Raw genomic sequence first — 25,445 nt, 5'->3', positions numbered from 1 at the left:
CTCAGCAACACCACGTGGGACTCCAAGTCTCGAAGTCAGTGGTGATCTGTCACAGGACGTATGTCCCACGACTCGGGGAAGGTTAGCGGGAACCCCAAGAATCGAACTCCCACCCACCTGGCTCAGAGTCCTGCTCCTCAACCTGGTGGTGACCACCAAGGCTTCTCCAGTTCGGTTTCTTCATCAGAACATCAGGGCTGGTAGCTAAGTGAGAAGGGCGTGGCAACAGGAACACAGCGAGGATTCAGATACCGGTTCCCCCTTCCCCGCTGTTTTCGCCGTCGAGGAACAGAGGAAACCGTCTTCACCCGGGCAACTCCTACTGCAGAAAGGCCGTCAGGACATGAGCTCACGCGGCCTGGCCCATATCCCGGACATGCCGTCTGTGCAAATAACCACCGAGAGGCTGATCAGTTGTCCTCACCCTGCAAGACGACGACGGCACTTCCCCATCACAACACACAGTCGGACGCGGGCCTGGCGAGGAACACCACCCCTTCGCTCCGCCAAAGTGGCCACCGTGATGGCTCCTTTACGCGGCAGCGTGACTGGGCTGAGGGACGCCCAGACGGCTGGCAGAACATTATTTCCAGGTGTCCCTGGGAGGATCTGTCCAGAAGTTTTTGGCAACTGCACTGGTGAACTGAGTAAAGCAGATGGCTCTCCCCAACGCGGGTGGGCGACACCCAATCTGTTCAGGGCCCGAACAGAACAAAAAGATGGAGAGAGAAGGTGAATCCCGTCTCTGCTCGAGCTGAGACGTCCGTCTCCTCCTGCCCTCGGACACGAGCCGTCCTGGTTCTCGGGCCTTGGGACTCCCGACGGACACCCTCTGCTCCCTGGTTCTCAGGCCCTCACACTCGGACCAGATCACGTCACCATCACCGGCGTCCCTGGGTCTCCACCTTGCCGACGGCAGACCGCGCACCTTCTCAGCCTCCACAGTCACATGAGCCGATTCTCAGACTGAATCTTCCCTTCCATACACCTATCTGTCCCGTTACTCTATTCTACGGTGCTCTTTTCCCAGACAACCCTGACTAATGCAGCTATCAGACTTCAACTATTTCCCTCAAAGGAAGAGAAAGGGGCAGGGGGAGAAGTCACCGTGGTCAGAAGCTCCGCAAGCCTCTGCTCGTCAGGGTGCAAAGAACATGGAGCCTAAAAGCTCCCACAGGCCGCCAGCCTTCATTACAGCAAGTGCAGCCTGGCCTTGTGAACTCAGTGCAAAGGACAAAGCCCCTGCCTTACACACTGAACCTTGGCCCCTATTCTGTGAACTACTATCACCCTGAGATGTGCTTAGTTTTAAAACATGAAACTGAAGGGATTTTTTCAATGTTTATTTTTGAGAAAGAGACAGAGTGCGAGCAGGGGGTGGGGGTGGAGGGCACAGAGAAACAGGGAGACACAGAATCCAAACCAGACTCCAGGCTCTGAGCTGTGGGCACAGAGGCCTAGGTGGGACCCAAACCCAGGAACTGCAAGATCATGACCTGAGCCAGAGTCAGATACTTAACCGACTGAGCCACCCAGGCGCCCCAAAGCTGAAAGGATTCGTGGTGTGATTTATTTAACTGCAGTGTGCCCCAGGAGCCTCCAACTATTTTGCATTTATCAAGGGAGAAAGCTGTAGTTCAAGGACTGGACACCAGCACCGAGTGGAAACAAAGGGCTTACTTTGGCAAGTGAACCGTCACACAGAACGTGACCCTGGCTATTATCTCCATCCTGACTGTCAGCTCTCGCAATGCAATCCACGACGGGGCCAGAGCTCAAAACTGTCAGGGAGCAAGAAACGAGCTCTACTTTGAAGCAAGCCGGAGGAGGAGCGCTGTCGGGTCAAACCCGGGGACGAAGTATAATCCTGGTCCCTCTCCCTGTTCTCCAGAAGCGTGTTAAAGATTTTGCAGGAATCTGCTTTGAGAAAATCGCCACTTTCTTGATTGTCTTAAAGGCGCTTGGGCAAATTTTCCATCAGGAAGGGGACTGAGAGGTGAGGAAGGAAGAACACCGAGCCGTTCTCTTATCCCGAGGGACACAATTCTGGGTGTGAAACCGAGGCAGCCGTGTGGCCCCCTGGAGATCCAGCGCCCATTCCACGCGTGGCCACGCGGACGGGGCTCGCCACGTATGTTCAAAAGGCAGATTCCACGTCACCCATTTCCACACACACGGTCTTCAGCTGTGAATAGTACTCAATTGTCACGCGGCCATTCTCCCTGCCGAACCCTGGAAGGAAGAGAAGGTTGAGGAAGAGCCACCACTGTGGTGGCCGGAAAAGTCACGGGGACCTCCAAAGTCAGTCACCCCCTCAGGGGAAGAACACAGAACTGACAAGGTTTGGGACAAAGTCCCCAAGTGCACGTCATCAGCTGTACAGCTAGGCACGGGAGAAGTGACCCACTGGCCTTCGGGGACGGGGACGGGGACAGGGAAATACCCGCATCTTGGTCCTACAACAGAACTTTATTTTAGGCACCGACTACTCCGGGTTGGGATGTGAAAGCGCTCGGACCTTCCTATCGAGTGTGAAAGTCTCTACGACAACCGATAGTTGGTGCTCGCTGAGAACCGAACTCTACACAACAGGCCTTTTAACCCCTCCTTTTGTGAAATCTGTTAAGAGCAGCTTGCTGTTTACACCCTGCCGACTCACGGGGGCGGGGGCCTCTTCATGCGGCTCGGCAGCTCAGAGCCCCAGTCCTGCCCTGTTACAAGGTCACCCATTCAAAGGACGGCACCCTGTGCTTGGCCTTCCCCTGCCTCTGACTTCGGGAGGCTCTGCCTCTGACTTCGGGAGGCTCTGCCTCCAAAGGGCAAGGCCCAGTCCCCCAGAATACACGTCTCCGGGGGGGGCGGGGCGCTCTTCAAAAGAAAAGGTGCTCGGCCCCGGCAAGGCCTCACTGTCTCTGGCTCCCTCCCTTATCCTCTGAGCACAGAGCTAGGTGGGTGTGTGTGCCCCCTTTGCTTCTCACCTCAGCCCAGGGAGACAAGCCGGAGGGCACCGACCCAGGGGTTCCGATCTGAGGGGGGAGTCGGCCAAGAGCACGTACTGGCAGAGCAGCGGCCGGACTCCCAGGCCGCAGTGGCGCCCGTGCAGGGACGAGGCCGGTCGGCGGGCAGGCCCTGGGCGTGCCGGGGCACTTCCAAGCCAGGTGCCAAACAGACGGTCGAGCGAACACCCGGCATCTCACGAGCGCCCATCGGGGTTCACGTGTCTGCTGGGACAGCCACACACACACCTGCCCAGGGGCTGGGGGCGGGCGCCCAGACTGGTGCCCCCGCAACGTCCACACCACTTTCCAGAGAAAGGGAAGGGCAGCCAGCGAATATTTACAGGCGACAAGCTCCAGAGAGCCTGTCCTGGCCCCCCACACCCCCTCCACACACCGGACTTGCACGGTCACCGTGTCACCGTCAGGGGGGCCAGACTGACTGCGTCACCAGGAACACTGGGCAGGCGGGGGGGGGGACGTCCCTGTGCAGCGTCCGGGACAACCAGGATAGCCACAACGAACTGTTCAATGTTAGACTGAGGGCTCTTTAGTGATTTGGCAGAATAAAGAAAACAAATTAACGTATGCTTTCTGAGGTGCTCAGAGACACTTTCCACCTAAAAACCCCCCACAGTGGACGACAACAAATGTCCCAAGTCTGGAGCCTCCAGGAACGGTTTTATGCCACCAGCGACCAGAGCCCGTGAAGAAAGAGTAATTCTACCCACAAGAGAAACCCTTCTGAGATGCCTACTAGCAGTTCACAAGCCAGGCTATATACACATTAGAACCTTCTGGAGAGCTTTGGGGGAAAGAAAAGGAAAATAAGAAGACGCCTGGTTCCCATTCCCAGAGATCACTGCAGCAGGTCGGGGGACGACCAGAATCTGTATACTTTCCCAGGTGATTCTGAGACACGAATGTTCAGAAACCTGGTCAGTGCGGTCTGGATTACAACCCGTATCCCTACAGGCCGGGTTTGCATCCACACTTTCCGGCTCCTCACCTGACTTCTTGTATCCACCGAAGGGCAGCTCCACCGGGCTGACGTTGTAGTTGTTAATGAAGCACATCCCTGCCTGCAGCCCGGCCACCACCCTGTGGGCACGCTGGATGTCCCTGTGAAGACACAGTGTATTATATTATTGCGAAGCAGTTCATTCTGCGACTTCCACGGAAAAGGTAGACTGCCAGGTCTGAAGGTTTTGAGATCCTTGCGGGTTCTTGTTTCTTCAGGATGGGTTTTAAATCTTGTGTCATCCAGGCAAAAATAGATATAAGGATTTGAGTTTCATGGTCTCATCCAAAAGCATCTATAAAACACGTAGCAGCAGCAAGTTCAAATGGGGAGAAGGGACATTGTCACAAACAGAGCTAGAATAACAGGCTACCCACATTTCCACAAAGAATGAAGGGAGATCCCTTTCTTACACTGTATATAGAAATTAACTCAGATGGATCACAGGCCTGAAACATCAGAGCAAAAACCATAAAACATTTCAAAGAAAACAGGAATAGATCTTCATAATCTTGGGTCTGACAAAGCCTTCTCAGACAGGATACCAAAAGTAACAGACAAAAAGATAAAAGCATCAGGCTTTGTCAAAATTTAAAATTTTTGTGCTGTAAAGGAGAGTATCAAGAAAGTGTTAAAGACAACTGCCAGAAACCCAAATCAAAACCACAGTGAGGCACCATTTCCCACCCACCAGGACGGCTGAAGTCAAAAGGACAGACAGTGGGGTGTCTGGGTGGCTCAGTGGTTTAAGCATCCGGACTTTGGCTCAGGTCACGATCTCTCGGTTCGTGAGTTCGAGCCCGGCATCGGGCTCTGTGCTGACAGCTCGGAGCCTGGAGCCTGCTTCGGATTCTGGGTCTCCCTCTCTCTCTCTCTCTCTGTCCCTCCCCTGCTCATGCTCTCTCTCTCTCTCTGTTTCTCAGTAATAAACAAACATTAAAAAAAAAAAAAAAAAAAAAAGGACAGACAGTAACAAGGGCTGCCCAGGATGTGGAGAAACTGGAACGCTCCCGCGTGGCCGGTGGGCACGCCAGACGGTGCCCCCACATGGGAAAACAGTTTAGCGGTGCCTCGGAGTTGAGCAGAATCACCCACCCATCCCTCCTCTAGGTATACACCCGGCACAAATCGCACATTTCCACACAAAGATAGGAGTGTTCGCGGAGACATTATTCATAGTAAGAGAAAAGTAGAAACAATCCCAATGTCCATCAACAGGTGAACGGATGAACAAAACGAATCCCACCATGGACCATTCGTCACCAAGTACTGACAGCTGCCATGACATAAAGGAACCTTGAAAACATTATTCCAAGTCAAAGAAGCCAGTCACAGAAGGTCACATGCTGTATGATGCCATATTTATAGAAAACATTCAAAGTAAGCAAATCTACACAGATAACAAGGAGGTTGATTAGTGGTGGCCGGGGCGCGGGGAGGGGCGGGGAACGTTCCCTGTGTTCCTGGGAGGTTCACAGTTCTAAAATCAGATTACGGCGACGGTTGTGCGACTCTGCAAATACACTAAAAACCACTGAATCGTACGCTTTAGGCGGACATGCTGCATGGTGCGTGAACCGACCTGCAAGGCTGTGAGGGAAGTGGCAGCACACTGGAGTCGCCCCCCTCGTGACTGCCTCGCTCTGTGCTGGGGTGACTTAACCCACTCACTCCTCACACCACGAAAGCAGGTCCGCAGAGGGGGTTTACAGGGCAGTGAAACTACTCCGTGTGATGCTGTAACAGCGGATCCATCGTCCAAACCCACAGAATGCACCACTCCAACCGTGAACCCTAGGGTGACTGTGGTCTTTGGGTGATGGCGATCTATCCAAGTAGGTTTACCAGTTACAACCAGCGGGCTGCTCTGGGGGGTGGGGGGCCGCTGATAGTGGAGGTGGCTGGGGGGAGGGGGTGCATGGGAAACCTCTGTGCCTTCCACTCAGTTTTGCAGTGACCCTGAAATTACTCTAAAAAATAAAGCCTACCCAAAACCAGGCACACGAGAAAGCAGCAGCCCCTCGATCTTTTCTTCAGAGCTCACAGAGAAGCTATCCCATCAGGTCCTCAAGGGGGGACCTCGGTCTTCCTCCCCAGGTTGCTCGCCACGAAGCTACAAAGAACACTTAACCTCGACTGTCACCAAAGAAAGAGCGTAATTCCAAGTGTAAAGTAGTCTTAGAAAACTTCCTACCGCTACCAAAGACTAATCAAAGTCTGTATGTAATCGAGCAACCTGCCATCATTTTGAAGGAGATTCTGGCTCCCAAATCACTTCTTTCTTTTGTTATCGTGGTTACAGTTTATGTACAGAGAGATTAATCACAATTTTACTTACAACAGCGACAACTGGAAACAATATCCTAAATACACAACAACCAAAAAAATGCCTACCTATTTTACAATGCATTCCGATTAGGAACTACTATAAAGAGGCTGAAAATCACGTTTTTGAAGACTCCTGCCCAGCGTTTAAATGCTTACGGGTTTCTACATTCCCTGACGTGTACATTTTCAATAGGCACCCGACCCGATGCTTTACATAGACACACAGACACATAGATCGGAACCTTAAATATCTGTCCAATGAAATGAATGACATGGGATAGAATTTTCATCAACAATGTTTGCACCTCACTTTAAACTCAACGGCAGCGGTTCTCTGGCCATTCAGGACCAACTACAAAATGCCACTCTGGCACCTTCTGACTCCACCTGAAGCAAACAGAAAACGCCGACGACAACGTGAACTCCAGGGAGGAAATGAGAGTAACGGTCTCTGAGCAGACCGAGCGGGCCCCTGTTCCTGCAGTGCTGCCGGAGGTGGCTTCCCCACATACCTGGTAAAGACACCAGCCGCCAGGCCAAAAGTGGTATTGTTGGCTCTTTCCAGAACCTCAGCTTCAGTGTCAAATGATAAAATGGACATAACTGGTCCAAAGATCTCTTCTCTCACACAGGTCATATCGTCTCTGCAATCGGCTGCAAACAGGGTGATAAAGCCAACGTCAGTGGTCTGGGGGGGGGGGGGGGGGTGATTATGCTCGAATACACGGCAGTAAGGACAGCTCGAGAACCCTACTGTGAACATCAGCTTTGTATTAGCCGAAGTGTGAAAACCAGCTCCTCACACATGTGCAAAGAGGACAAGTCTACAATCTCTTAAGAGCTGGTTTAGAGCTTGTGTATAACAAAGGAGGGAAAGTACTCTGGACACACGGTACTTTGGGGACACCCGAACTATCTTCAAGGATGTATTAGATAATTCTTAGTACCGTGTGTAAGGATGGTTCACTAGGTCCTAATTCCTTGAAGACCAGTAATCCGCGTACAATTTTTAGGGAAACCGTTAGCCAGAAAAGGGCTCAGGACAATGCATCACCCAGCAGTCCCAGAAAATATTTTCTTATCTCCTGCAAGTTGAGAACCCCATAGGTCTCTGTTTGCAGTGAATTCTATGTTGGAAAGTCAAAGGAGATGCAAAGATGAAGTGATAACTGACATACAGGAAAGGCAAGGTTCCTGCCTGAAACACAACACTTACCAGATTTTAACTCCCAAACCTTAAGTAAAGTTAATCTAGACTCTGGAGTCACTCTCAAACTTTAATGTGAGTAAAAATGAATCGGGAGCTCATTGAAAAGCAGATCACGAGGCCCTGTCCCTGAGAGTTACATTCAGCAGTCTAGAGCAGGAGCCAGGAAATCTGCCTCTTTTAAAAAAATTTTTTTTTTTTCAACGTTTATTTATTTTTGGGACAGAGAGAGACAGAGCATGAACAGGGGAGGGGCAGAGAGAGAGGGAGACACAGAATCGGAAACATGGAAATCTGCCTCTTTAACAAGTTTTCCAAGTGGCACCGACATCGTGGACCACAAACCAGGCTTTTGGCAATCACTAGAATCAAGTTCAGTATGGTCAGCTCCCTGTTCTTTGTCTAGGTTCACAGCCTGTTTAAGAATAATTTTGTCCCTGGGGCCCCTGGGTGGCTCAGTGGGTTGAGCGTCCGACTTAGGCTCAGGTCACGATCTTGCAGTTCGTGAGTTTGGGCCCGCGTCAGGCTCTGTGCTGACAGCTCGGAGCCTGGAGCCTGCTTCGGATTCTGGGTCTCCCTCTCTCTTCCCCTCCCCCACTCATGCTCTGTCTCTGTCTCTGTCTCTCTCTCTCTCTAAAATAAATAAACAAAAAAAATTAAAAAAAAAAAAAAGAGTAATTTTGTCCCAAGGGCGCCTGGGCAGTTAAGTCACTTAAGTGCCGGACTCTTGATTTTGGCTCACAGTTGGTGAGATCAAACCCTGTGTCAGGCTCCATGCTGTCAGCACGGGATTGTCTCTCTGGCCCTCCCCCCTTCACACTCTTTCTCCCTGTCTTAAAATAACCTTTAAACCAATTATTTTTTGCCTAATTGTCAAATACACGTTATCTGTGGGAAAGTCTGTAGTCTTCAGAAATGTACAAACCATAATAAAAGTCATCTTTAATCCCAGCCACCAGAGAAATACTTACACTATTTACGAATATTTATACTATCTTATACTACACTATTTGCACTACTTACAGTTTGATGTATACTCTATTCCTTCTTTTTCTGAAGTGCATACTTAATACATTTGGGTTAATCCCACACATAGTATCGTTTAACAGTTTTACTTACAACAGCTACAACTGGAAACAATATCCTAAACCTTGACGGTTAAAAACATATTGTTAAGCTTTTCCCATTCACTTAATAACGACCAGCTAATCCATGTTATAGATGTTAGGTTCACAGCTTTCAAACCTCAGTGGTTCTTTTTTTAGCAAGGGCTCAAGGTTTAAAATCCATCAGATGACTGAGTGCTGCAAAATGACCCCACTGTCTACCTTAGGGCAACAGTAAGCTGAATCTATCTTCTAGACAAGACGTAAGAAATCACACAATGTAATTCAACCTGAATATAGTTTTTTAAAGCCTATTATACTACCACCGTTTTTACATACGGGCATTTATTCGTGGATCCTAACGTATACTGTAAAAGGACAGAAGAAGGTATGAGAACAGTGGTACCCAGGGCAGTGGTCACCTCTGAGGTGGGAAGAAATAAGTGGATTTGAGGACAGCGGGATGACCCTACAATCGACTGTCCACGCCACGAGATGTTGAAGACTGAAAGGAGATGCTAAAAATTATTAAATCGCATTAATTTTAAAATATTGCCATACTGACAAACTGGGCTTGTTAATGACACATATAGTTAAAGAAAAACCTACTCTTCATCAACTTTCTTGAGAAAATGAAACTCATTAGTTTTTTATCAAACATGCACTTCCATTTTTTTTTTTTTTTTTTTTTTGAGCTTCTTGCTTCCAGAACAACAGGTTCAGACCCAGTTGAGTCTCAGGTAAAGCAACGCACACGACTGTCCAAGAGGAAGGGCACACGGGAGGTAACAGAGAATTTCTACTCCTTAAATCTGAGCAGCGGGGACACGGTTTGCCAATGCCTGCTTTATACCACACACGTATTTTATAAATCTCCTTTTCTAGCTGATATTTAATTCAAACTGTTTAAAAGCCAACAAGAAAAGGACATACTCAACACGCAAGGTCTCATGTAATAACCATCCTTTAACTTGGGATCTTCAGGTACGTAGACGTCTCCACCGCACAGCACTGTAGCACCCTGCCAGAGAAGAAAAAAGAATGCACGTTTCGTGGTGTTTTTTTTTTTAACGTTTATTTATTATTGAAAGAGAAACAGAGAATGAGCATGGGAAGGGCAGAGAGAGAGGGAGAACCAGAATCCGAAGCAGGCTCCAGGCTCTGAGCTGTCAGCACAGAGCCAACGCGGGGCTCGAACCCACGAGCCGTGAGATCATGACCCGAGCTGAAGTCTGACGCTAACCGACTGAGCCCCCCAGGCGCCCCACATTTCATGTTAAACTTACAACCCCGACACGCAGTCCTGAAGTGGTACATGTGTCCTGAACAGACGCACGGTCACTCTACTGCAGGTACTGAGCACAGCACTGCTGAGGCCTCGCGAGCCAGCAGGAGAGCGACACACATAACGTGCAGCTCGGACTAATTCCCCTCCCCCTGCCCCATGCCATCTCCGCTTGTTCCTCACCTGCTCTTTTGCCAGCTTAATAAACCCAAGGACTCGCTCCAGGTGTGGGCGGTTGATGAGGGGGCCCATCCTTGTACCTTCCAGAAGGGGATCTCCAATTTTTATCCCCTGCGTCCGTTTCACCACTTCCTTTGTAAATTTCTCGAGAATTTCCTTTTGCACAAATACTCTTGTGCCATTACAACAAACCTAAAAGACAGGCATGAATGTGTATGTGTGTTAAGGAAAGAAAAAGGAAAAGGGGGAAGAATACGGCAGTTTTAAACTCACAATCCACTACCTCAATGGCCAGGGTAAGAATTAAACAGCACTGGGGGGCGCCTGGGGGGCTCAGTCGGTTAAGCATCCGACTTCAGCTCAGGTCACGATCTCGCGGTCCGTGAGTTCGGGCTCTGGGCTGACGGCTCAGAGCCTGGAGCCTGCTTCCGATTCTGTGTCTCCCTGTCTCTCTGCCCCTCCCCCGTTCATACTCTGTCTCTCTCTGTCTCAAAAATAAATAAACGTTAAAAAAATTTTTTTTTTAACTTAAAAGGAGACAGCAGACCTTTTCAAAAGGTTAGTTCCATCTCTAAAAATTATCCCCATACTGAACAGGACCACACATACCACCCTATCAGCAAAAAACCTGCCTGCGCTTTGAGCTGAAAGTCAGGTCTCTTTGTCTGTCTACATTTCCTCAATGCCATTCATAGTGCCATGAGCCACATAACTTCTCCTACGGCCTCCTGTCAGCGGCTGAATGGGGCCACGTATTTTAAGAGCAGAAGGGGACGAAGAGTGAAAACCGACCAAGAACTAAGGGCATGAGCCTAATAAAAACCTGAAGCATTTCACAGTCAATGTCTGGCTCTAAAATCACAAATCAATTCTGACTATTTAGACCCTCCTGTAGACATGAGCATGAATACTCTTCCAATGCCATCAGAACCGTAGATCCTGATGTCCAAAAATACACCAAGCACTCATGCTCACGGAATAATGAAGAAAGGTCACAGAAATGGGCTGCCACAAGCCAGATCTACAGTCATTTGAGCATCAAAATAAATAATGACAGGAATGGACTATAATCCACAGAAGAAAGAATCCATGGTCCATAATGATAAATGAGTGGGAAAGAAAAAAAGAAAAACACAGGAGAAGGAAAAGTTCCCTCTTACAGTAGAGACTTGGAACTAATAAATGTAGAAAGAACAACAGAATTGGAAAATCACCATTTGGGGACCACCATAATAGAAACTGCTTCCAGGAAAAATCAGCAAAGGGTGTTAAGATGAGTGGGGGACAGCTTGGGAAGGCACAGAGGCCTCTGCCACCGTCTCCTGTGTGATTCGACTGAACCACAGAGGAGGACACGGCAACTTCCCAGGAAGACACGCCTTCGGCAAAGTCAACCGCCCTTCGAAGAGGACCCAACATCACTTTTTGTGGTGGCTTCTGCCCAAAATGCATAACCTGAATCTACTCAAAAGGAAACACCAGACGGACTCCCCACCATCACGAGGGACATTCTACACAAAATAAACAGTTCATACTCCCCAAAAATGTTAAGGTCCTGGAAAGAGGAGAATAACCCAAGAGCTAACTGTTCCAGACTAAAGATTATGGAAACACAACAACTAAATGCAACACACCTTCCTGAATTAGGTCTTGGACCAGAGAAGAGGTTGTGTGGGGTCTGTTTCTTCGCTAAAAAGACTCCCGGCAAACAAATGACAACATCTGACGAGGGGCTGTGGACTGAAGACCGTCTACGTGAGGTTACTGATTTTGCGGAGTGCACTGTGCTTGCGGAAGAGAGCACACTTGTTTCTAGGAAATGCACAGAGGCCCACAGAAGTTCTGAGTCTTGCGTCTGCAAACTTTCAAACCGTTCAGCAAACAGGAAAAAATAACCAGCCTTCGGGTGTACAGAGGTAAACACAATGATAAAGGAAACGTGATAAAATGTTACCATCTGAGAAACGTGGGTCAGGGGTGCCTGGGAATTCTTTCCACTGTGTGCAACTGTCTGTCCATCTGCAATTACTTCGACTTCAAAACATGCTGCTAGAGAAGGAAAGAGATTCCTTTCACCCCTCGGCTGGGGACAAGTGCTCACCTCGCCTTGCGTGAGGAAGTTGGCCATCAGCGCTCCCTTCACGGCGTTCTCCAGGTCACAATCGGAGAAGATGATCAGGGGAGATTTGCCTCCCAGCTCCAAGGTAATGGGTTTGATTCCTTTAGCTACCGTCTCCATGATCTTAACAAGAACAAACACATTCAGAAGCTTAGCACAGATAAAACTGCAGGCTAAGCCCACCAGAAGCTGAGCCTCCGGGACAACTACACGGGACCTCCAGCCTTGTTCCGGTCGATGACTCTGCCCTTCACCCGTTTAGAACAAACAGTCTTTTCCAGAACACCTGAAAAGAACCACAGGACTGCAGCTGACATTCTGAAGAGGGAATTCATTTTAAAAATACTGTTCATTCGGGGGGGGCCTGGGTGGCTCAGTCTGTTGGGCATCCAACTTCGGCTCAGGTCATGATCTCATGGTTTGTGGGGTCGGGTCCCACATGCGGCTCTGTGCTGACAGCTCAGCCTGGAGCCTGCTTCTGATTCTGTGTCTCCCTCTCTCTCTCTCTTTCTCTCTCTCTGCCCCTCCCCTGCTCACGCTCTGTCTCTCTTTCAAAGATAAAATAAACATAAACATTTTTTTTTAAAAATACTGTTCATTTGCATGCCATGGGTAGACACTCCTAATACTGTTACTATGTTCAAGGCTAACACTCAATTAAGGTCAAAACAACACATCTGAAATAAACTGAGCAGCTACCCCTCCTGAGGTGGCTGCTACTGATGAGTTAAGACACCAAAGACACAGCGGCGGCCCAGACCCTGCGCTCTCAGACGCGGGCGGGAGGTGAGGGCTTCCGTCCCCGCGGGGCCCCCTCTGGTCGGCGGTCCTCATCGTCCCACGAACTTCCCTCCCTGCTTCACACCTTCGGAACACACTTCAGATCTCTGCCCCCAATCCCTGCGGCAGCCCCCTCCCAGTTCAAGCCAGGTCAGATCAGAAGACGAGCCTCCGACATCTACTCCACGCCGGCCGGGCACTGCCGTGTGTGTGTGTGTGTGAACCGATGCTGGTTTTATCTTCACCTTCGAGCCAGTGGGCACACTCCCAGTGAAGGAGACTTTGGCCACATCACGATGCAGACACAGAAACTGGCCCGTGGCGGCCCCTCCTTGCACCACGTTGAAGAGCCCAGGGGGCACGCCGGCCTCCGTGTAGATTTCAGCCAGCAGCAGCACAGACACCGGCGTGAAGGGAGAGGGTTTGAAGACCATGGCGTTACCTGCACAAACCCAAGACACAAGAACAAAAGGTTTTTTAATACTGGTGATCCTCCGAGGACAGGATGGGACAGGAGGACGAGTCCAGAACAACTCCACAGGTGCCTGGTGGCGCAGCTGGTTGAGCGCCCGGCTCTTGGTTTCGGCTCAGGTCATGATCTCACGGTTCGTGAGTTTGAGCCCGGAGTCAGGCTCTGCACAGACGGCACAGAGCCTCCTTGATATTCTCCCTCCCTCTCTCTCTGCCTCTCCCCTGCTCACGTGCGTGCACTTTCTCAAAAACAAACTGAAAGAAAAATCTTTACAAGTAGAAACTGAAGACCAGAAAGGGTTAATTTGTTGAGAGTCTCCAAACCAGTGGCTTAGCTGTAGTCGTCCCGGGAAATGGAAGCTCCAGCTCAGAAGAGAACATGCAAAAAGCAGAAGAACACGAGGCAGCAACACCAGAAAAGCTGCGACTTCAACACAATGTCCTAATTAATAGTAACATTTTTTTTTCAGTAACGCTTTTTTTACACCTTGTATTTTTCTAAGATGCCATAAATCCTCTTTTCCCATCAATTCCTCTTTAAACAGTATGAAAAACTTTCTAAGTCAGCCCGCCAGTCACTCAGAAGGAAGTCTTACCATTTCTCTTAAGACAAAGGAAGGAGCAAGTGTATCTTCTGCTTAAGTCAGACTCCCAAGTGCCTCTTCCTTTTTTTCTCTTTTTTTAATGTTTTACTTATTTTTGAGACAGAGAGAGACAGAGCATGAGCAGGGGAGGGGCAGAGAGAGAAGGAAAGACAGAATCTGAAGCAGGCTCCAAGCTCTGAGCTGTCAGCACAGAGCCCGACACGGGGCTCGAACTCACGGATGGCGAGATCATGACCTGAGCCGAAGTCGGACGCTTAACCGACTGAGCCACCCAGGCGCCCCCCGAGTGCCTCTTCCTACACAAAGGTTCATTTCACAATCCTTGTCCAGAAAGGAAGAGAGCTTACAAGTAGCACAAATCGAAATCAATTCCACAGTAAAATAGAAGACTTCCAGGACCAACATGAACACTCTTCCTTTCCATAACAAAAATAAGATATATAAAAGTGGGAATAGGGGCGCCTGGGTGGCTCAGTCAATTGAGCGTCCAACTTTGGCTCAGGTCATGATCTCATGGTTTGTGGGTTTGAGCCCCGCGTCGGGCTCTGTGCTGGCTGCTCGGAGCCTGGAGCCTGCTTCCGATTCTGTGTGTGTTTCTCTCTCTGTCCTCCCCTGCTCGCACTCTGTCTCTCTCTCTCTCTCAAAAATAAATAAAGTTTAAAAAAAATTTAAAAACAAAATAAAAACAAAAGTGGGAATAATATGGATGTAACCCACACGCATAACATACACTAGAAGCCCCGACGAGGCCGGGCGGGAGCAGACGCAGGTCCTTGGGGCCTCGGGTGCCCCAACGCAGGCCCCTTATGATGTGGAGCGTGAGTGTGCAAAGGAGTGTGTGTGCACGCGCACATGAAAAGGTGAGGGACAGAATGGACAGCTCATGGGTGGAAGAACTGTTCACTCTTACCACACGCTAACGCGGGAGCAGACTTCCAGCAGGCGATCTGGAAGGGGTAGTTCCAGGCGCCTATTCCCACGCATACGCCAAGTGGTTCTCTTCTGGTATAACCAAAGGATCCGCCTGGGAGCTGGATGTGTTCACCTGAGGGGAAAACAGAGGCGTCACGGAGAATGCAGGACTGCTTTTCCCAAGACTCCGCCCACAGCCGTGCTCAGCCGTGCTCCACTGCGCCGGCCTCCTCCCCGTCTCCGCTCTTCTGTTCATTCTCGCCGGGCGGACGCTGCCTCTGCATAGTCGCTCCAGTGAAGAATCCTTTCCATCCTCCAAACCCGTGTTCACTCAACTTCATATAATTCTCTACAACCGGAGAGCACCTAACAGATAGTAACTTGAAGAAGTGAGATGGGGGGGGCGCCTGGGGGGCTCAGTCGGTTGAGCGTCCGACTTCAGCTCAGGTCATGATCTCACTGTTCATGGGTTCGAGCCCCACGTCAGGCTCTGTGCTGACAGCTCAGAGCCTGGAGCCCGCTTCCGATTCTGTGTCTCCCTCTCTCTCGGCCTCTCCCTCCCCCACTCACACTCGTCTCTCTCAAAAATAAATAAACATTAAAAAAAAACTTTTTTTTTAAATGATGGAAATAAGGGGACCCTCCAGAGCAGGACCCACATGTCAGACTTCTGGCTCCCCACAGCCCTCCTGGGTCCTGTGAAGCCATCCAACACCCACTACTGTAAACTTCACGAAGAATCGAGAAAATCTTTTTTGCTAACTAGGTAGAACTAGTAAATGTTGAGAACACTGACTGACTCTTGGTTTTTCAACAACTTGGCCGGAAGCTCAGACACCATGCTCAGTGCCTTCCATGTATTTTCTCATTTAACCCTTGTGATAACCCAAGAAAACAGGGATTATCATCTCCAGTTTCAACAAGGAAAGGTAAAGTAATTCTCGGGGTCACCCATGCAGAGAGTGGCTAAACCCAGGATTTTAAGCCAGGTCTGTCTCAAGCCCCAAACGTCTCCCCTTCGCCACTAGGATCGGTTTCTGCCTCCCGGTCAGTGGCTCCCGAAAGGCCCAGCTGGGGCTTACCAGCCATGGATCCAGCCAAGCCCGCGTAGTACTCCAGGCACTGCCAGGAGGTGTCGATGTCCCAGCGGGCCTCGAAGATGGACTTTCCATTGTTGATGGTCTCCATGGTGGCGATTTCATCCCTCCGTTCCTTTGGGTAAAATGGAAGACTAGACTTAAGACTTCTTATCATATGCCCCAACAGATTCAACACTCAGAATATGCTGCCCAATTTCCAAAAACAGAAACAGCTCGCGCTTTAGAAGGAGTGGCACTACGAATTCTGGGAGAGAAAGCTTACCGCTCAACAGCAGCCCTGTGCCCCCCTCAAGTTAATCGTCACAGATTTAAGACCAATACCCCCTTTCCAGATCAATTAGAAAAGGTATGGTTTGAGAAGCAAGCATATGTGTGTACGTGTATAAATACGTATATGTGCGCACATATACGTTTGCACGTATAGAGTGAGGGACAACCATCACTACGACAGCCAATGACACACGATGGCTATGCACACAACTGGCAGGTGAGAAGTTATATTACACGCACAGCTTTAATTCACCCCAAGACATGCAGCAGGTGAAAATCACGAGATAATTTTTTTTCAATGTTTATTTATTTTTGAGAGGGAGTGAGGGAGGGAGGGGCACAGAGCGCCGGAGACACAGAATCTGAAGCAGGCTCCAGGCTCTGAGCTGCTGGCACAGAGCCCGATGTGGGACTCGAACCCACAAACCATGATACCATGACCTGGGCCGAACTCGGACGCTTAACCGCCTGAGCCACCCAGGCGCCCCAAGATAATTATTTTCTAATGGTCAGTACTCATCAATTCTCTTACGAAATACTGTTCCAGGTGTAGCCTATGTGGCTGAGAGATGCTGGAGATGGTCCAGGGATGCCTGGAAAGGTTTGGGAAACTGATCTCAAGAGATAAGCTAATTTCCCCTTTCTTTGTCCCAAAGGTGAGAGAACCGAATGAATGGAGCATGTAAGAAATACACATTTGCTCTCATGGACCGGATGTAAAATACATGAGAGGGTGATATGTGAACACACGTAAAAGATGAATCAAACAAATGACAAGATGTAGCACTGTCTTATTAAAATGGGTAAGCAGTGAGCCAGACCAGAAGCAAATGAAATGGCAACTGAAATTAATCACAAGCATGTGTCAACAGTACAAATATCAGAGAAGAGGGAGCAGGAATATCAAAATCAAGAGGAAACACAGGAAAGGGAAGTCCTGACAGTGAGATCTGAACGTGTCATATTTCTATAAAGACGTGAGAAATAAAGACTTTTGACTGAGTCATTCTACCTTCATTACTAAGAAAAAATACAGAGATCCATTCTCTGCCTTCACGAAACCTATTTCTAAAACAGGAAGCTGGTAAGTTCTAAATAAATTAGCCCAGACCCTGTGCTCTCGGACACAGACGACGTCTGTCTCCACGGGGCCCAACACCAGCAGGCTGCGGTCATCCCTCTGAGTGTTTTCCCTCCTCCGCACATTTTCAAAGTATACTGCAGACCTCTATGCTACTACCTACGGTGTCCCGCCCAGTGCATGCTAGTAAGATCAGAAAATACTCTGGGCAGGCCTGACACTGCGATTTGTGGGCACCGAGACAGGTTTTCTGCAGTTAGTATTTTTTTTTTATGTTTATTTTTGAGACAGAGACAGAGCATGAGTGGGGGAGGGGCAGAGAGAGAGAAAGAGGGAGACACAGAATCGGAAGCAGGCTCCAGGCTGTGAGCTGTCAGCACAGAGCCCGACGCGAGGCTTGACTCACGAACCGAGAGATCATGACCCGAGCCAAAGTCAGTGGCTCAACCGACTGAGCCACCCAGGTGCCCTTGCAGTTAGTAACTTTTAAATTAAAGTACTGGTAACACTGGAAAATATCCAAACTAAAACACACAGAGAGAAAAAAACAGGAAAAACCCAAACAGCATCAGTAACCAGGAGAGAGCTTCAAGCCACCAAGGCTATGTGTAATTGGAGGCCCCGAGGAGAAGAGATAGGCAGAAATTTAGTTAGAACTTCCTAATTTAAAGAACTAAAACAACAAGGGCTCCTGGGTGGCTCAGTCGGTTGAGCATCCGGCTTCGGCTCAGGTCATGATCTCACGGTTCGTGAGTTCAAGCCCCAAGTCGGGCTCTGTGCTGACAGCTCGGAGCCTGGAGCCTGCTTCAGATTCTGGGTCTCCCTCTCTCTCTGCCCCTCCCCCTCTCAAGCTCTGTCTCTCTCAAAAATAAGTAAACATTAAAAAAAAAAAATTTTTTTAATGAAATGAAATGAAAGGAACACAGATAGCTTACAAAATAAGAAATAACTGGGGCCCCTGGGTGGCTCAGTCAGTTAAGCGTCCGACTTCAGCTCAGGTCATGATCTCACAGTCCGGGAGCTCGAGCCCGCGTCGGGCTCTGTGCTGACAGCTCAGAGCCTGGAGCCTGCTTCGGATTCTGTCTCCCTCTCCCTCTGCCCCTCCCCCAATCACACTCTGTCCCTCTCCCTCTCTCAAAAATAAATAAAATGTTAAAAAAATTTTTTTTAAAAAAAGAACTAAAACAAAAAAAAACCTGTCAACCTAGAATTAGATACCTGTAATTCTTTCAAAAGTGAAAGCAAAATGAAGACTTTCAGACTCACAAGAGCTGAAAGAACATCACGAGCAAAACTGTGCTATAAGGAATGCTAAAGAAATTTCTTCAAGCAGAAAAAATATGACACCAGATGGAAATCTGGGCCTACACAAAGGAATGAAATGAAGAGCACTGGAAATGGTAAAAATGTGGGTAAATATAAAATATTTTTACCTTGGGGCACCTGGGTGGCTCCACTGGTTAAGCGTCTGACTCAATTTTGGCTGAGGGCAAGATCTCACAGTTTGCGAGTTTGAGCCCCACATCGGCGGCTGACAGCGTGGGGCCTGCTTGGGATTCCCTCGCCTGCCTCTCCCCCCGACCCCCCAGTCACGCTCTCCATCTCTCAAAATAAATAAACTTTAAAAAAGTAAAAAGTAAAATCTTAAATTTTTTTTTTAATGTTTTATTTATTTTTGAGAGACATAGAGACAGAATGTGAATGGGTTGGGGCAGAGAGAGAGGGAGGCACAGAATCTGATGCAGGTTCCAGGTTCCGAGCTGTCAGCACAGAGCCTGACATGGGGCTCGAACCCACGTGCTGTGAGATCATGACCTGAGCCTAAGTCAGACACTCAACCGACTGAGCCACCTAGGCACCCCAAAAGTAAAATCTTAAAAAAAAAGAAAGGGAAGAACTAATAAACAATGGAAGGTTATGATTATAGGTTATGATCAGAGGGTGGAATCTGTTCAGTTACGGGATAATTTTGGGTAAAGGCAGGCATAGGGCATGAGCATCAGACAGGAGCATTACAAAAAGATAGCAATATATTTTTGACTAACACAGTAACACAGATATTAATGGAAAGGGGGAGAGGTTAAAAGGAAAAGAAAACTAATATCAAACAGAGTCCATTTCAGAGCAAAAGAATATTATTAGATATTATTCAGGATAAAAAAAAAAGTCACTTAATAATGATAAAGGGGCCAATTTTTTTTTTTAATGTTTGTTTATTTTTGAGAGAAAGGGAGAGAGAGAGCATGAGTAGGGGAGGGCTGAGAGAGAGGGAGGCACAGAATCCAAAGCAGGCTCCAGGCTCTGGGCTGTCCACACAGAGCCCAACATGGGGCTCGAACCCACAAATCACGGTATCATGACCCGAGCCAAAGTCGAATGCTTAACCTGAGCCACCCAAGCACCCCAGGGGTCAATTCTTAAGAGGACACCACAACCCTAAATGCTTATGTGCTAAGAAAAGGTGAAAAACTAAAATAATAAATCATCTGCTTTATTGCTTTTGGTCTAATTTAAAATAGTTATGTTTTTATTTATGTATTTTGAGAGAAGCGGGGGAGGGGAAAGACGGGGGAGAAGAAAGGGGCAGACACAATCCCAAGCAGGCTCCGCACCGTCAGCACAGAGCCCAACGCAGGCTTGAACCTCACAAACTAGGAGATCATGACTTGAGCCAAGATCGAGAGTCAGATGTTCAACTGACTGAGCCACCCAGGCACCCCAAAATTAATTTTTTAATAATAGGGGAAAATACTTAGTTGGGAGAAAATGCTCCATGAACATTTTGACATCTCTGTGGCCCCGGCTTTCTGAGCAAATGATCCTGGCAAGCTGACTGAGAAGCAAAGGCCTTTGAAAAACAGACACAGTGTTTCCCTAAAGATAGAGGTGCCTTGGGGCGCCTGGGTGGCGCAGTCGGTTGAGCATCCGACTTCAGCCAGGTCACGATCTTGCGGTCCGTGAGTTCAAGCCCCGCGTTGGGCTCTGGGCTGATGGCTCAGAGCCTGGAGCCTGTTTCCGATTCTGTGTCTCCCTCTCTCTCTGCCCCTCCCCCGTTCATGCTCTGTCTCTCTCTGTCCCCAAAATAAATAAACATTGAAAAAAAAATTAAAAAAAAAAAAAAAAAAGATAGAGGTGCCTGGAGGGGTGAGGAGATACAAGGCTCTCTGCTTCCCCTTTTTGGAGACATCTGCTTACTTTCCAGGGAAATAAACCCAGTAACCCCTTCCCCCTTAACCCTGGAGATCTGTTTAACAAAGAGTAATCTCTCTCGCTTCAGAGAAGAACACGCACTGACGTGAGAGCAGCTCCTACATCAACGGGATCTCATAACTTAAGGGTTCCCGTCCTATGGGGCAACCCACTGCATGCAAGAGAGAGATGTTTGGCTCAATGCATTTCCCTGTGGGGACTGTGGCTCAGAAAACTAGTGCTAAGGCACCGCACTGGCTACTGCATTTTATTGTGAGTGATCACCTGTATCTTTCTCTGACCCAGCAACTCTCAAGTCTTCCATCACTATACACACACACACACACACACACACACACACACACACACTTTTCTTCTTAATTTCCTAAAACAAATTAAAGCTTTGGATCGTGAATAACTTATTCTGTGAGTGTTCCGCAAGACAAGTAAACACCTCCAAAGATTTCAACTTGATAAACCAGCGATGTCTTGCAATTCGAGTAGTACATGACACATGATCACAACTGAGCCCACGGTTCTTGAAATTCACCTTGATGTACAAGCACTTTGGATTACAGTCATGTTTCCGGAACAAATTATGCTTGCAAACCAAAATTTTACTGTATCCCTATATGCAACATATCTTTGCAAGTAGGGGAATTCTCAAACACATCGCAGCTTTTGACTTAACACACTCATGAGAATAAAAATCACCCAAGTTCTACAGCTCAGAGATAACCACGATTCATACTTCGGTGTACATCCTTCTGAATTTTCTAATTTTCTGTAATAAGCACCTAGTCCTTTTGCTTTTAAAGACTGTGAAAAGTTTAGGGGCTCAAACAGTGGAGTATGCAATGCCTGATCTTGGGGTCATGAGTTCGAGCCCAATGCTGAGCCTAAAGATAACTTAAATAAAATTATTTTATAAAGACTATAAAACGTTTAACTTTGTTTTTTAAGAACAGAGTATCTAGGGGTGCCTGGGACGCTCACTCGGTTGAGTGTTCACCTCTTGATTTTGGCTCAGGTCATGATCCCAGGGTCATGCGATTGAGCCGCACATCGGGCTCTGAGTGTGGAGCCTGCTTAAGATATTCTCTCTCTCTCCCACCCACCCCCACCCTTCTCCCCTTCCCATGCTCTAAAATTGGAAAAAAAAAGGGGGGGGGGATATCTATAAATCTATGAAATCTTCCCAGGCAATTAAGGTAGAAAATGCATCTGAAAAAGAAAACTTAAGCGTCATCAGAGGAAAAAGTAAACAGGAAACCAGTACACAGAGTTAAAAAGAAAAGGAGGCAAGCTGCAAAGGATACATTGTAACAAAGATGGAGAAAACAACCTGACAAGGGAGAGGTCACAGAGAGCCAAGGTCCAGAAAGCAATTAATCAAAGAAAGCATGTCCTTTATATACCCAGGTGATCAAATGAAAATGTTTTTTCCGGGCTCCTCCAGTGGCTCAATTGATTAAGCATCTGGCTTCGGCTCAGGTCATGGTCTCACCGTTCATGAGTTCAAGCCACTTCCGGGGAGTAGGAGCCCCGCTTCGGGTGAGCCCCACTGCTCTCTCACCTGCGCCCTCTCTCTCCATGGGGGAAAAAAAAAGGGAAAGAAAGAAAAGAAAAAAGAAAGAGAAAGAAAAGGTGTTTCCATTTTGTAAAAAAGGCCTAACGTAACAGAGCATCAAAGTCTAAGTGCAAAGCATCACAAAGAACCCTCAGAGCAACACAAGGGGACATTTCTGAAAGAGAAAAAAACTAATGAAACATACCCTTATTATCCTGGCAGCCTCCAAAAGAACTCGACAACGCTCCATGCCAGATTTCTGACTCCATATTTTAAAGGCAGCCTTTGCATCCTGGACAGCCAAGTTTACTTCCTTCTCCCCTGAGCATGCGAAGGTAGCGATCACTCGCCCTAGGAGGACAGGACAGTAACGCCAACGTGGCCTCACATTCAAAGTACTGTGTATCCAAATTCCCTGTAAGTGACCCTTCTTGCTGGTAAGTGTGGTCGGATTTAATGACCTCCCCCCACCCCCCCCAGGCAGTTCTTTCCTTTATCTTGAGGTGACTGAATCCTTTAGGAATCTAACAAAAGTTGCAAACTACAGTCCAGGAAAAAGTACTTGACCACACCACAGAATTCCAGAGAGACCAGGCGCCTTGCCCTAAGCACAGCATGGCCTCCGGGTTGAGAACCTCTGTCCTCTATTTTGCAGCTGGGTTTTGCCACCTCTCTTTAACAGTACTTGAGAATCTCCGAGGTCTTGTGAAATCGAGGCTGCAAGCACTCGGTTTCTGGGGTTATGAACTCTCATTTAAAAGCTCTGTTCGGGGCGCCTGGGTGGCGCAGTCGGTTAAGCGTCCGACTTCAGCCAGGTCACGATCTCGCGGTCCGTGAGTTCGAGCCCCGCGTCAGGCTCTGGGCTGATGCCCCTCCCCCGTTCATGCTCTGTCTCTCTCTGTCCCAAAAATAAATAAAACGTCGAAAAAAAAATTTTTTAAATAAATAAATAAAAATTTAAAAAAATAAAAGCTCTGTTCTGTAGAAATCGTATCATCCTGCTGATGCTTGATGAATACGATCCACAAACAGTTATCAGGAAGACATAACCCTAAACGCCAGAAAAAGTTTCCCCCAAATATAGCAAAGTCCCGTCTCTCCTTTTATCACTCTAAAGTCATTCCCTATTTCCATGCAACATGACCCCACAGGCCAAGGGTTGTGACGGACTCTCCCACTGAATTCTTGAAGTACACCAATCAGCAGTTCCTTCTCCCTCCCCCTATAAGAACCTCTGGGACTCTGTCCAGAGACCTTTGGCAAGCCTGCAATTTCTGTTAAAACGTGAATAGCTAGTTGGTAAAGGCAGTGGCTAAAGTTCACATACACTGTAGGCAATTAAAATACAGAGCAAATTTTCTTTTCCCTTCGTAAGTGTGGGGATGGGGGTGGAGAGGCGGTCTCCCCCAGGAGAGTCTGAGGACCCCCGTGGCTCCTTCCTGCTCAGACTAACTGCTGCTCTGTGGTTTAGTGCCATTAGTTGATTTTAAATTCTCCAGTCCTTTGCAACCCGGTTTTGTCTCTGGCTACCTGCCATTCTGGTTTGCACAAAACATTCACATTTTTCTCCCCACAAATATCCCACACAGCCCAGCAGAACAAACATAAACCAAAACCAAAACCTCTTCCTCGTTAGCTGTGTTACCTTCAGAATTCTCAGAGCAAATCCAGGGCCCAGCACTGTGCTTGGCAACTTGAAGCACTGGATAAAAGCAGGGCTTTTCCCCCCTTTCCCAATTCTCTTTCGTTTGAATATTTATTTTTGAGAGAGAGAGAGACCGAGACAAAGTGTGATCGGGGGAGGGGTGGAGACAGAGACAGAATCTGAACCAGGCTCCAGGCTCTGAGCTGTCAGCACAGAGCCCAAAGCAAACTCACCAACAACCAGATTGTAACCTGAGCCGAAGTCGGATGCTTAACCAGTTGAGCCACCCAGACACCCCTCCCTTTCCCAAGTCTGATGCACCCACAGGAGTATTTTAAGGCTGAGATGGCAACAGAGTTCTCATTCACACTCATTAGAGCCATCTGTGCAAGCTCCTCTGTTCTCAGCACTCATGTTTTCACCAACGTCCTTCAAGAAATCCCAATCCTCTTCTGTGCACGTGAAGACATTACTGTAGTTCTAACTTAAAAAAAAACAAAAAAAAACAAAAAAAAACAAAAAAAAAACAAAAAACAGGGGCACCTGGGTGACTCAGTTGGTTAAACCACCAACTCTTGGGTTTCAGCTCAGGGCATAATCTCACGGTTTGTGAGTTCAAACCCCATGTCAGGCTCCAGGCTGACACCAGGGAGCCTGCTTGGGATTCTCTCTCCTTCTCTCTGCTCCTTCCCCATTTGCTCTCTCTCAAAATATATAAAGTAAAATAAAAATGTAGTATTCAGGGCGCCCGGGTGGTTAAGCGCCAACTTGGGCTCAGGTCATGATCTCACGGTCTGTGAGTTCGAGCCCCGCGGCCGGCTCTGTGCTGAGGGCTCAGAGCCTGGAGCCTGCTTCGGATTCTGTGCCTCCCTCTCTCTCTGCCCCTCCCTCGCTCGTGCCCTGTCTCTGTCTCTCAAAAATGACTAAACATTTTAAAAAACGTTTTAATAAAAGTTAATAACAAACAGGGGCACAACCTCACACACCTACCCCCCCCCCCCGGGTCCCTGTGCGGATGCATTCGTGTTTGCACGGAGTCCTCAGCTGCCTGCACAGACAACTCTATTTTCCACACCGTCACTCATCTGTCACAGCAAACGTTTGCAGAAAGCACTAACTGAAGATTCAGGGCAGTAGAACACGTCCGTCCACGAGTGGGACGGGGAGGCGCCAACCCGCACCGGGACCCCACCGCTTCCCCCCAGCCTCCCCCCGCCATGATCCCCTGGGCCCGCCGCCGCGTCCCCCCACCGGTCCCCTCCCATGACCCCCGCGGGTCCCCCGCCGCAACACCCCCGACCCCGCCGCCCGGTCTCCATGCCGTTACCGGTTGCAGGCTCGAACGCCTTCTCGGTGCCGGAGGCGTCCACCGGTTCCACGCGGGCCCCGCCACGGTAATTGAGCGGCTGCGACACAACGAAACTGCCAGTGTTCATGGCCGCGACAGGACCAGGCCGAAGGGCGCGCACACAAGGCGAGAAGGCGACCAGGCCCCCTCGGAAAAACATACGGGACTGGCGGGGCGCGGGAACCAAAGCTCAGGGCCGCGCCGGGGCGGAGAGGCAGGACGAGGGGCGGGG

The 25,445-nt window shown here is 48.7% G+C and overlaps 1 protein-coding gene across 1 annotated transcript; it reads right to left on the bottom strand.

The window, feature by feature from the left end:
• Window positions 1-1,548: 1,548 nt before the first annotated feature.
• ALDH9A1 (aldehyde dehydrogenase 9 family member A1) lies at window positions 1,549-25,445 on the bottom strand. Its single transcript, XM_047841616.1, has 11 exons — window positions 25,193-25,445; window positions 22,426-22,571; window positions 16,093-16,222; window positions 15,009-15,143; window positions 13,268-13,464; window positions 12,225-12,365; window positions 10,127-10,315; window positions 9,592-9,679; window positions 6,858-6,999; window positions 4,006-4,118; window positions 1,549-2,232 (listed from the first exon to the last, which is right to left on the bottom strand). Exons 1-11 carry the CDS (start codon window positions 25,371-25,373, stop codon window positions 2,138-2,140), a joined length of 1,557 nt encoding a protein of 518 aa, XP_047697572.1. The 5' UTR covers window positions 25,374-25,445; the 3' UTR covers window positions 1,549-2,137.

Source organism: Prionailurus viverrinus, chromosome F1, assembly GCF_022837055.1.
Source record: "Prionailurus viverrinus isolate Anna chromosome F1, UM_Priviv_1.0, whole genome shotgun sequence".
NCBI classification, from domain to species: Eukaryota; Metazoa; Chordata; class Mammalia; order Carnivora; family Felidae; genus Prionailurus; species Prionailurus viverrinus.
Note: the sequence above shows the minus strand (reverse complement) of the source record. Positions and strands in the feature narration are given on the sequence as shown.

Coding starts and splice junctions, on each gene's coding strand:
- ALDH9A1 (XM_047841616.1), bottom strand. CDS start 25,373: ATGTTTTTCCGAGGGGGCCTGGTCGCCTTCTCGCCTTGTGTGCGCGCC. Junction 16,223..22,425: donor AGGCTGCCAGGATAATAAGG/GTATGTTTCATT, acceptor TTTTACCCAAAG/GAACGGAGGGATGAAATCGC. Junction 7,000..9,591: donor CATGAGACCTTGCGTGTTGA/GTATGTCCTTTT, acceptor CCCTGTTTGCAG/CCGATTGCAGAGACGATATG.